At 40.8% G+C, this 12,551-nt stretch overlaps 1 protein-coding gene across 2 annotated transcripts in view; it reads left to right on the forward strand.

Moving 5' to 3' along the window:
* Positions 1-12,551, forward strand: part of nbas (neuroblastoma amplified sequence) — a 151,136-nt gene that overhangs the window by 59,533 nt on the left and 79,052 nt on the right. For both annotated transcript variants that reach the window (XM_022770374.1, XM_022770375.1), the window contains exons 32-36: positions 2,551-2,663; positions 5,080-5,193; positions 8,691-8,804; positions 10,194-10,351; positions 11,458-11,541. In XM_022770374.1, coding sequence (XP_022626095.1) covers positions 2,551-2,663; positions 5,080-5,193; positions 8,691-8,804; positions 10,194-10,351; positions 11,458-11,541 — 583 coding nt within the window. The remainder of the gene's footprint in view (positions 1-2,550; positions 2,664-5,079; positions 5,194-8,690; positions 8,805-10,193; positions 10,352-11,457; positions 11,542-12,551) is intronic.

Here is a 12,551-nt window from a genome sequence, read left to right on the forward strand (position 1 = left end):
TGCACTGTCTCTGCTGGATGTGCAACTGTTTGCCAACATGTTTCCCATATTGACTTTATTAGGTGATAATGTCTCAGTGTTTTGTCTACAGCTGCTTGTGCTGCCCCAAGTGGCCAAAAGGTTCAACGCTTTGAAAATTGTTAGATTCTTAAAATATAATTGAGCTCTTTCCAGTAATATAAATAGGCTCAGTTGTAATGTTGTTCCTTCTGCTGTTCCACCAAAATAGGTCACTTACACTGCTGATAAGGGGGTAAGATTTATTGTCTTAAGTTACAGTGCTTTGGCTTTGAGTCGGTCCCAAGGAGTTTGTCATACATGCATGTCATTATCAGAACGGGACAAGATAAATACTTACATCATTCACTTTGTATTTATTGATGCAGTGAGACCGGATAATTTGATTGAATGTGTTCTTGCTTTTCAACCCAGCTTTCTGTCTCTTTATCTGTGTGCTTTAGATTTCAGGCCACTTTCAGTAACTTGCTTGTTAGACAGATGAAAAGTTGTCTAGATGTCTTGGGTGTATAGCTTTTTGAAAATTGCAGCGACTCTGCTGAGAAAGATTCTGAGATTTCAACCAGCATTAAGCAGAAAAAATGGAAAAAAGTCAGAAATAAGTCCAAAGCGATGCCTTGTTTTGTTGCTGGTTTTCTCTGATATTTGATAAAAGCTCATCTTGCAAGAAACTGAGTAGGACGTAGATTGAGCGAACGTGAAACAGAGACGAAGAAAGCAAAAGAAAAAAGTAAACCAGAAGGTGACTGCGTCGGTACGCTGCTGCTCGGTGTGCTGGTTTACAGCTTGGTTTGGTGTTCCACTGATAACTGCTTTACAAATGTTAACTTGTGTTCTTGTGTGTGTTTAACAGAGAGTAGTTATCTGCTAATTACAGAATACATACTGCTGCTAAGCACTTTTTGACTCTTGAAACTGAAATAGAATATTTCACTTTTGTCTTTTCTAAAGCTGTCTCCCCACACACACGCACACACGCACACACATGCCTGCAGACGCTTCACAGCACAAGTACATAATCAACATGCCCTCTTTCTGTCTCTCATTCGCCCATCCACAGCCCTTTCCTCTCCTCTCATTTGCCAGGACGAACCTCTTGTTCCTGGCAAGAACACCAGCCAAGCTCAAAGAGTGGGAAGCTGTGTGCTGAGTGTTTTGCCGAGTGTGTGTACTGTAGTTAACTATATGGAGTCACGCTGTTTATATGATGTACGGTTCGGTTTACTCAAATTATTCTGATAAGGACACTTCTTCTTAGTTAGCTGTCTTTGTTCACTTATATGAGGGTTAGAGGAAACTGTGGGTCAGTTTGTGTTTCTTCCTTGAATACACATCCCAAGGACGAGTTTACTCGTCTCCACTCCACTGATGCTGACGTTAGAGTTCCTCTTTGAGCTGCTGTTTTATGTGGGATTTATGTGATTTAAAAATTAATCTTTTTGGTTTTTTTTTCCCCTCTTCTCTCTGTCTTTGCTGTATTTTGCTTTGCTGTATAATAGTGTGATAAAAAAAAAAAACAGAAAATGACTGTATGCTTGCATTTTAAAGAGCCACACATTCAGTGTACTGTTACACTTGCTAAGTGGTGTGCTACATAATCCTATTAAGGGTAATGAGTGTGGATTGTGTTGCAAGAGAAAACTCCCCTGTTGTGGATCTGTCAAATTAGTCTAGACTTTGTAAATAAATCCGTTTGAGTAGTGGCACCACGTTTCTGATCATGATGTTGAAACTTCACAAAACTCTTTTCGTCCTTCCTACTCAGTTTGTCATGCAGTCAGTTCAGTCGCTCCTGCTTTGCAACCAATTTCTGCAATACTGTCAGATTAAATGCAAGTGACCTGTTTTAAGTGCCACCGCTCATGTTTTAACTGAATTCCTCTGATGTAGAACAAAGTAGATGATTTTAATGTCTTCTAACTTCACTTCTCCTTCCTGATAATTAAGGCAATAGTTTGACTTTTTGGGAAATACGTTTGTTCACTTTCTGGCTGACAGTTTGAAGACAAGATCAATACCGCTCTCATATCTTTCCATTTAATATGAAGCTATAACCAGCACCCATTTATCTTATCTTAGTATAAATACTTTACACTATAGGTTTTGTACATATTAAACATTTATAGTAGGTATGAAATATTAATTAGTGAGCTTTAGAGGTGCTGGTAAGTGGATTTTGTTACCTTCAGACAGAGCCCAGAGCCAGCTGTTTCCCCTGTTTCCGGACTTTGTGCTAACCTAAGCTAACTGGAAGCGAGCTGTAAACATATATCTCAAAATTGCTTTAGACTTCCTTATCTGGATTTCACAAGGTCATCTGATTGGTTACCTCTGGGCCAGATGAACACAGCTGATTGGTAGTCATCTGTTCCCTTTCAGTCCATTCACTTGGTACAACACAGAAAGTTTGGGATGTCATGCCCCTGCATGGCCCGACATCCCACACTTTACGTGTTGTACCTTGTTCTCTCCTTCAGGGAGTAGAAGTTATAGTCATAACGTTTTGTTTTAACTGGTTGTTGTCTTCGCCAGGGCGTGTCTCCAGCTGATCACCGACTGTCCTTCGGCCATCCAGGAGGAGCTGGACCTCATCAGCGCTCTCAGCCAGCTGGAAGACTTCAGTGTCAGCATCCTCCCGCTGCAAGGTAGTGAGAAATGTTTATGTGTGTCTTGGAAGAATAATAAGAAGAAGAATCATTATAAGAGAATTTCATGAATAAAACACAAGTGTGTTTATATTCCTGAATTTGTCATCTGTGATTTTGTAGGAGTTGTTGATTTAAGTATTTTTAATTTAAATTCAAGACGTGTAGAGAATATAAAGATGCTGTCCCATACCTCCCTCACCCGTGCCCAATCCAACCTGTCTCCCTCCCTGCTGTCAGTTCCTCCAACCCTCCATATGTCACTTCCTCTTGCCACTATATCTAAATATATGGTTATTTATGGATCAACTGTTGAGCAAACAACATCTGCCTGATGGCCTAATTAGGATTGAAGTGTTTGGTCTCTGCATGTGTGCTCTCTCCTGCATACACATACACCCGTCCTTTTTTTTTTATATTTCTGCTCCATCTGTAAACCTGACCAATCAGCATTCACCGCTGCGCTCTTTCTTTCTCTCTCCCCTGGCCTCACATCCGTACCCTACTGGCATGGCTCTTTGTTAAAGGAAACTGGAGCCAAAATAAACCGGCTTGGCCCCTCATCGCCTTACCTCTGAACTGATGTGTTGTTTGCCCTGAAGGCCTCCACCCCCCCCCCACCACCCAGCCCCCCCCCTCCCCCCAACCCCCTTTCATCAAAGTGGGCTGCCAGCATAAAACCACTGTGACAGAAAGAGCCATCCACTGCCACCTCTCTCTCCGCCTTCTTTTTGTCCTTTCGCTCTCTTTGCATCACTTATCTCATCACTTTTTTTCCACTCCTTCTTTCCCCCCTTACTCTCATTTATCTTCTCACTCCCTGCTGTCCACTTGCATTATTTTTTCACCGCCCACTTATTCTTACCTGCAAGACAAAGTGAGAACAGGAGAGAGTTTAGGAAGAAAGTGAAAGAAGGAAGGAATGAAGGAAAAAAGCAGCTTAGACAAGAAACATAGAAAGAAAGGGATTTGTAGTAAAAGAAAAAAAACTTCTATTATGATGTTATTATTACTTTTTTTGTGTTGTATGGGTTTTTTATCAGTGATTATTCTGTGTGGCCTATTTTTAGTGCTTCCTCCATGGCTCTGTATGGCCTGTGGTGCATTTCTACTACTTATTTGTACTGAACCAAGGACACATGCACACATATACACATTACTTTTCTTTTTCTAAGTAAAAGTACCATCCTGCACACTTGGTTTGCACACACTCAGATGAACGCAAGTATGAAGTGAAAGGATTTGAGCATAGGTAATCCATCTTATGCTGTCTTCTGCAGCCCTCCTACAGAGCCTAAGGCGCTGCTTCTTAGACACCACCCTCCCCAGAATTCCCTCTAGGCCTTGCCCAAAGTGATGCCAAGCCATAAAGATCCTCAGCGGGGTGCTGAGAAAGCACAGAGGCCTGCGGAGACACTAAACATGCTATTTCTCAGGTTTCAGTGCAAGCTTAGAAAAATATGGAAATGGATTTTTGGAAGTTTCTATTCCTTGAACTCAAATTATGAAAGTTTGAAACCTGTCAAAAAATCAGTGCCATCCTGTGAATTGGCAAGAACTAATATGTTCCTAGGTGTTTGCCAAATTAAATGCGTACATTAGAGTTAATCAGAGTGGAGTCAAGGAATGAGCACTGGAGGTAAAATATCCAAGAACCGTGTCCTGCATTAAAATACACTCAGAAGCCAGTTTATTAACTTAACTAATGCAGTAACAGTCTTACAATAAATCCAACCTTCCCGAAGGCTACAATGGTCAGTTTTTATCTAAACTGTTGTACAGTGGTTTTGGTTTAATTTATGGTCATGTAAGGGATGGACAAAATATTAGAAACATCTCTCAGTATAATGTAATACAGTTCAACAGCATCACAAATAATAATAAAAAATATTGTTATTTTGTTAAACAATTAAACTATTGATCTTATATTTGCTGTGTGGAATCTGATCATTGCGTTTGCAGTCAGATTAGCCAAGTACTGCCTTGTAATACATACAGATAATATGTATCTGTATTTATCTGCAATTATTTTACATAATTCAATTTTGATAGATTGTTTTAATTTTTCAAGTACTGCAACTAGAAAATATTTTATGGATTTAATCTACTCATCATATTCTTATCAGAGTTTAATGGGCTATATCTTTTGGGCGAGTTTACAATGATGTAAAACTCAAATTATGAAAATGTTTGAAACTTGTTTGAAACGATGAAAAGCATTGTTTACCATGCAATAATGTATTTGCTGTATACATTGTGCTGGGCTGTATTTCCATGTATATATAATATACAGCCTTTTATTATTTTCCTGACTTCTTTTCACTGGAGATCTTGTGTATCTGTAACTTGAATAGAGTTATTGGCAAAAACATGTCTGACACCCCTCCCCCCTCTGCCTTCCTTGTCCCTCTCCCAGTGCGCCTGCGATCAGACCGTCTGTCTCTCATAGAAGAGTGCATCACCTACTGCTCCACAGCCTACAAGCAGTCCACCACTCTGCTGAGTCTGGCCACACTTCTCCGAGTGGCAGGTACCTAAAGACGCACAGTCACGCACAATGAGTCATTTTCTGACACCACTGAACTCATCACATTGTTATTGTCCCTTTTCTTCTTTTTTTTTTCTTTTTTCATTTTGTCATGTTAAAAAAATGTTTGAGGTTAAAATTCAATGAACCAGACTCCTCTCTTCTCCGGTGGCAGTTTCATGACAAAGCTCATGAGATTCAGTGAGAAAGGACCGCCCACACCAGGCACAGAGACGTACCCCGGTATGCGTGGGTACTTTCAATGAGTGCACTGACAGTTCTCACACAAGAGGGAAATTCATCTTCATGAGCAGTGTTGCAGTTTGCAAGCAAAAATCCATACTAAAGCACTCACTCTCTCTCTCTCTCTCTCTCTCTCTCTCTCTCTCTCTCTCTCTCACACACGCACGCCATGAAGGAGTGAGCAAATTTCATTCCCCAGACACACTACTTTGTGTGCTCTCCAAACCCTTTTTCTGTGCTCAGGTTTCATGTAGTTTTATCAGTCAGGGTCAGATTCAGTGTGAGGCCATTAAGTCGCACACCAGGACTGGGATAGGTGGATACATGTTGTTTCTGATTGGCAGGCGATTCATAGATACCGGCTTTGTTAAGTTAACTTTTCACTCTGTTGGTGACTGTTTCATCCTGTGGTCAGTTTTGTCCTCATTTTAGCCTCAACATTCAGTCTTTGATCCTGGTATGCTGTTATGATTTTTGAGACTGGTGCCTTTTCCATGTTAAAAAATGCAGAGTTCTTGGGTTTGTTGTACCTAGAAGGCACCCAGTGTTTGGCCTCTTTGAAGCTCTGATCATTTCTTCATGCTTTTAAAACTCACAGATAAAAGTATCGATCCTCAAACATGTTTGAACGCTGGCATATTCTGGTAGGGGGCATTCAACACTGTGTGGCTTCTTAAAAATAGGCTTAGTTACTTCAAACTTAAAAATCTTTTTTTCATATATTTTCTCATCTAATGTGTCAACCTCATGTTTTACAGATTTCTGTAATTCTGTTGTTTTTTTATTTCTGTTTATGTAATCTCTGCATCAATGAAATCGAGGTTCACCCCTCATTATATACCTGAGAAGATAGATAAATGTTGATGATTGATGATGATGATAACGATGATGAAATTGAACCGAAAGACAGACTTTAATTTGAGTCATTTGCATAACCTGGCAAGTATTTGACTATGTAGCATATGTAGTGTGAAAGGTGAAATCAAAATATTTGGATTAATTCTCAATGCACTTTGGAACCACTTACACTTAAAGAGAACTCATCTCTTGAAGCAACATCCTACACCGTCACAAACCTTGCCAAGAAAGCCTCTGATGAGTCTCATCGGCTCTAGTTGTAGTAAACAGATTTCAGTCTTAAATGAGAAAAATGTTTCCGTCAGTCTCCTTGTGATAACTCCAAATGTAATTTTCCTACTTTTAATTTAGGTTCTTGTGTGAGATCTCATATCTCCCACTTGGGATTACAAACTGCAGAACTGCGAGTTTGTTATCACAGCGAGTTGTAATCATGGAAACACCTTGACCGGCATATGAACAGTGCAAAATGTTAGCTGTCGTTTGGCTGATTTTAAATTCCCTTTATGAAATTTATGAAATTAAAAAATATGTGTCCATATCTTGCATAACAAGACTTTTTCAACCGCCAATCCCACCTTCCAAACTCTACCTAACTGACAATTTAAGGGAAAGACCACCCTAGTTGCCGTCCTATTACTTCTTGTCCTCCAGAACGACATGAACATTTCTGTCAGGTTGTCTCCATGTTTGCTTTATCTTTCTTCTCTTCAGGAATATGAGCTAAGACTCTTCTGTGCCCGTCTGTTGCTCTGTTGCCTTCCTCTCTCTTCTGTCCTCCATCTCTTAACTCTCTGAGGCCTGTCACCAGCTAAAGGAAACCTGCTAACTGGCCTTGTGGCATTTCTGTTTCTGTGCTGCTCACATTCAGTCAGCAGGCAGCTCTCACTGTGTGGTTTCAGAAAAAAAAAAAAGAGAGAGAGATGAGAAGAGGAATAAACAAATTTTTAAATAAATAAATGCAGGGGGGAGGCTTTTGAAGGGCGCATAGCTCCGGGGTTCTGTGGTGAATATTTAATGCAGGTATCACCAGCTCACCGGTTAAAAACCCTAAGGGTTTAGTTCCTGCCTCGGTCTACAGAAATGCTCCGTAAATCATTCAGTCTTATGGGGAACGGGCAAGAAAAAACTTGTTTTTGTCTGAATGAATCAATAATTATGATATTCCAAATGAGAATTAAATTGTGCTGACTTGGACAGGATCCTGATGATCATCCAGTAAAGAACCACAGGAGATCATATAGTCTAAGCCTATAAACTCAAGTGTTTTCTATTTGTTGTTTTTCTGACATTTCTCACCTCTTTATCCTCCCCTTTGATTGGTCCATCAAGGACAGGTAAAGGCTTCAATTGGACTTCCAAGATATCTGATTTAGATTGGCTTGAAATAAGGTCAGAGGATGTCTTGATAAACGCATTTGGTCTAAAAGAACATAGGGTGAATCAAGGCAAGCTCACACAGACATACACACACACTCACAAAACGCACACAAACCTTCTCTATATTGAGGTCTTGACAGCTTTTGAAGACACCTTTTCACCAGTCACCCTGAAAATATTTGACCAACACCTCTTTCCCCCTCGCTGTAAACACAGCGTTCCTATCCATTGCTCACTCCTCACACACACACACACAGACACACACACACACACACACACACACACACAGACCCAGACACAGACACACAAACCAATCCAGTGCCATCACATTTCTTCACCTCAACCGCCAGTTCTTTGATCTTCAGTGTACACGTTTTTTTCAGAAGTCCTGTTTTTGCCAGGCCTCTTTTGATCGCCCTGTCCTCTCCTTTTTGTTTATTGAGCTTACACTGAGATCAAAGGTGGTTCTGAGTTGCCACATGAATGTTAACACCACAACCAATCCCACCGACACTAAGATATCAAACTGAGATTTATTCCTGTTTAGTGAGACAGCGAGATGGTATTTTTTAATATTTCATACTCCCTCTTTGAGCTGATCAGACACGGCAATAACCTCATTTATACTAAAAACAGATTAATATGTAGACTTGGGCTTGGTCTGTGGTGCCGCTAATACAAGTAGACGTCCGTACGTTCCAACTTTGAGCCTGTGTGTGTGTGTGTGTGTGTGTGTGTGTGTGTGTGTGTGTGTGTGTGTGTGTGTGTGTGTGTGTGTGTGCGCGCAAGTGTAGTCAGGTGGAGATTTAATAAGAGGTTTATTAAGCCAGATGTTATACGTGATATGCAGGATTATGAGATTTGCTGTGTTAACTTTGACATGTTGACAAGATTAAAATATGCATAAAACATATACATAAAAATACATGTTTAAATGCAGAACGTTTTCATGTTTGTGGGTTGCATCTCTCCAGCACTAATGTCTGTTTAAATGAATATCTCTATGTCTGCGTGTCTAGGAGATGACGAGGCCATGCGAAAGGGCCGAGTGCTGACCTTGCTGGCAGAGCAAGCTCTCCAGTGTCCGGACTTCAAGGCCTCATACATCCACTGTCAGGATCTCATGGCTGCGGGTAGGTAGATGAAACTGGAAAACTGTGAAGCAGTACACAGCCAGGTGGTTGACAGAGGTATGACAAAGTGCACTGAAGCTTGTAGAGAAGCTAATGTGACCTTCCCTCCTACCTGTCTGCTATTTTTCCTCCTTTGACTCAATTATAACTTTACACGAGGGAAATGCCTCCCCAGCTGCCAAAGTTATTTGAATTTTTACAGAAGCCAGTCGCACCCTCCCTCATCTTATGACAAGCTCCACCAGAGTCAATGTCATAAAAGTGATATTTTTCTGGAAGCATTACACACCCTGTTTTGCTGTTTTTCAGCCCTTGGATAGCTCTTTTTGTGAACTAGCTGCAGTATCATGACCTTGGCTGATGTGTTTGTGTTCTTTGATGTTTCTTCTTATGGTTTCTGGCACTTGAGAATTACTGGCTTTCAGCCTCTTAAGTCCAAAATCTAGGTTGAGCGATTTTGTGTCTGTTCATGCACAAGAAACAATCATAGAGAGTATGATATCATAATGATATTCCAATCTACTCTGTCTTCTCCTCAGACTTTCCCTAAAGGGATTTAAAGTGGTCAGTGAGATAATGATATTTTTTTTTTTCTGACCCCGTTTCATGTTACGCCACAGAAAAATTTAAGTGAATAGAATTTCACAGAGTCTTCCCACAGCACTGAGTAACGGGAGACAGTGCAGATGAGAAAAAAGGTGTCTGGGAGAAAGGAAGGTGTAATCAGATAAGCACCGGTGTTCTCTGTCTGAGAACGCGGTGGGAATAATTGAATCTGTTTGTGAGAATGAAGTCGGGGCGGCATGTTGGTTTTTGCCTGTGATGAAGCTGGAACAAATGTTGCACAGTTATTACAATGTGTCGGGCTGGTATTTTTCTTCAAGGGGAAACGTGTTGCAGACTTAAATACGTATTAATATCCCAAGGGCTTGGAAGGTTACACTTTATTGTATTGTCAGATCTCAGCATTATAGCCACTGCATTTATTTCTTAAAATTCTTAGAGTTCATACAATATGAGTGTGTTCTCTCTCTCTCTCTCTACTTAGTGTGTCGTCATGTGTTGATAGCTGTTTGTCCTCTATCTGATTAGATTCAGGGTGGTTTAGCAGCGATGGAAGGACACTGAGAAGAACTGAAAACTATTTCTATCTCGAATAAAAAAAATATGTTTGTGTGAGAAGAGAGGAAACTTGTGTGTTTACATTTGACAATTTGACCTCATGTTTCGTATCATCTTCATGGATTCTTTCATTCAATTAGTTACCTCCGGCACTCAGTTACACTTTAATTTAAAGCCAATTCATCATTTTCCTTGTCTGGCTCTCTTGCCCGACTTCAGTCCTCCTTACCTCCCGTCCTTGTTTGCCCCAACCCGTTCTTCCTCCAGGCTACAGCCCAGCATGGGAGGTGTGCAGTCTGCTCGGTCAGTGTGAGGGCTACGGAGATCTGGAGGCCCGTCAGGAGCTTTTAGCCTTCTCTCTCACCCACTGTCCCCCAGACAACATCCACGGCCTCCTCGCAGCTTCCAGTGACCTGCAAACGCAGGTTGGTCTCTGTTGTACCTTCCATTAGGGTTTGATGAATATGGATTTTTATAGACCAGTACTGATTCTTCTGTATATTTTCCTATATATATTTTTGCTTTGTGTGATGGCGAGACTTACAAGCAATGATTTCCAGTTTGAGTAATACTGTAGATCCATAAGTTTGAAGGTTTATCAGATACCAAAACACTGCACAGAGCTTTATAATACCCAGAGACAGGATTTTTCCACTCTGGAAGGCCATCACTGTGATAATTATTTTAGCTGCAAGGTAAACAGTCAAAACACAGAATTCATATTGCAAAGTAATAAGCCATCCTCAAAATACGGTCCAAAACACAAAGATTTTTACTTTACTATCACATAAGCCAAACCTATTAAACCAAAGTGTAGTTCTGGTTGCTAACTCAAACAATTTTACTTATTTTGTGTCCAGTTCAGCATCAAAAATACCACTGGATCTCAGGCAAAGAGGCAGTGGCTTAGAGAAGCAATTTGCACAGCTACTATAATGAAGAATTGATGAAACAGCAGACCAGTAGAGAAATTCATTTGTTAACTAAAGGAACTGGATAATAACCAAAGACATCAATGCATCAACATGAGATTCTACTGAGAGGCTAATATCAGGTCTTTTATCCTAAAAGTGATACACTGATCTAAGACAACCACCCTGTTTACTTGTATACTGTTAACCAGGGGTTCAAGGGGTCGCATGACGATTAACGAGATTGTAAAGAGGAAGGAAAAATACAGTATTTGTGCCACAAAACGTTATGTTGATTTTTGAAACTTTTTCTCGAAATTAAAACAGTGATGAGTTTCCCTTTATCAGGCTTCTGAAAAGTATTCAGCTAAGACAGTCTGAGAAAGGAACATCAGTCTTTGGTCAAACTTCTCACTGTTCACATGCAGCCTGTGGCAAGAAATCATGAGTAGTGCTTTGCTTTAAAGGGTCACAAGCTAAAACGGTTGGAAACCAGACTCTCTTTCTCTACTAACATGCTAATGTCCAGTCAGACTGTTTGGCTGGAACAACAGGTGGTATAAGAAAATAACAAATCACATCTCTCGTTTTCCTTCTTCCTCCCTCTTTCTGTTCTGCAGGTGTTGTACCAGGCAGTTAACTATCAAATGGAGCCTGTTATTACAGACAGTGGACGAGAGGCCGACGAGACGGACTCTGTGAAGGTTAGTCTTCATATGGAAATTTGTATGTTTTTTTTTTATTATTTTTTTTTATCTGTGCATTGACGTGCTTGCCGTTCATCTACCCTTTGTCTGAGCTGTCTTCTCTACTATCGCTACGTGGGGTGTGTCTCTGTCCTTTTGTTGCGTTCGTGTGTTTTCCTATTGCTCCATATTTGATGAGGTGTAAATCTAGTGTTAAGGTTGCTCAGCTCCCTTGGTTTATTTATGCCTCCCCTTCTCCTCCCCTTCAGCACCGCCAGCTTTATGATGCCTTGAGTGGGTGTTAATGTTTCATGACTTGCATTGCATCCCCTTTGTGTGCGGATGGGTGCTCATTTGAAGCTGTCTGTTGTCATTTTATTGTTGTATTGATGTTCCTACTCCTCACCCGTATATTTAAGCCCTGTAGATGTGTGTGTGTGTGTGTGTGTGTGTGCTCTCTGGAGGTGCATTTATTTATCTGTGTGTGTGTGTGTGTGTGTGTGTTTTTTACAAACATTCCGAGTGCATGCGTGTTTGGGCTCCTTTCATTCCCTGACCCTCAATCCCCTGTCAAATAAAGTATTGATGAAAGGCACTAAACGGTTTGGCCCCAGCCCACTGACTAAGGACTTTCTTTCCTATCTTTATTCAAGAGCATTGTCCTTCATTTTGAGAGCATTATATTTTCATTTCATGTTCAGATTCTGTAATGCTTTACCTTAAACCCTTTGCCTTTCTCGGGCTCTGCTCCTGGTCAAAACTGTTTGTCTGCAGTCAGACAGACGGTTGCTGCACAGATGTCCTGTGCTTTGGTTTGACTCTTTCTCCTCACGCTCAGGCTGCTTCTGTGCGCTCACAAAACTTCTGCACTCAGATTTCAGCTCTCTCTCCTGGATTTTTGTGAAATGACCTTGTTAGAATCCCCCGACCAAATGAATGTATGAATGAAGGTGTGACAGTGACCAATGAAATTGTCGCTACCTAATTGCGGGTGCATTCGCTCTACTTCTTACAACTACAGTCCTTTG

This window comes from Seriola dumerili, unplaced genomic scaffold (genome assembly GCF_002260705.1).
Source record: "Seriola dumerili isolate Sdu_G_001 unplaced genomic scaffold, Sdu_1.0 BDQW01000025.1, whole genome shotgun sequence".
Classification (NCBI taxonomy): domain Eukaryota; kingdom Metazoa; phylum Chordata; class Actinopteri; order Carangiformes; family Carangidae; genus Seriola; species Seriola dumerili.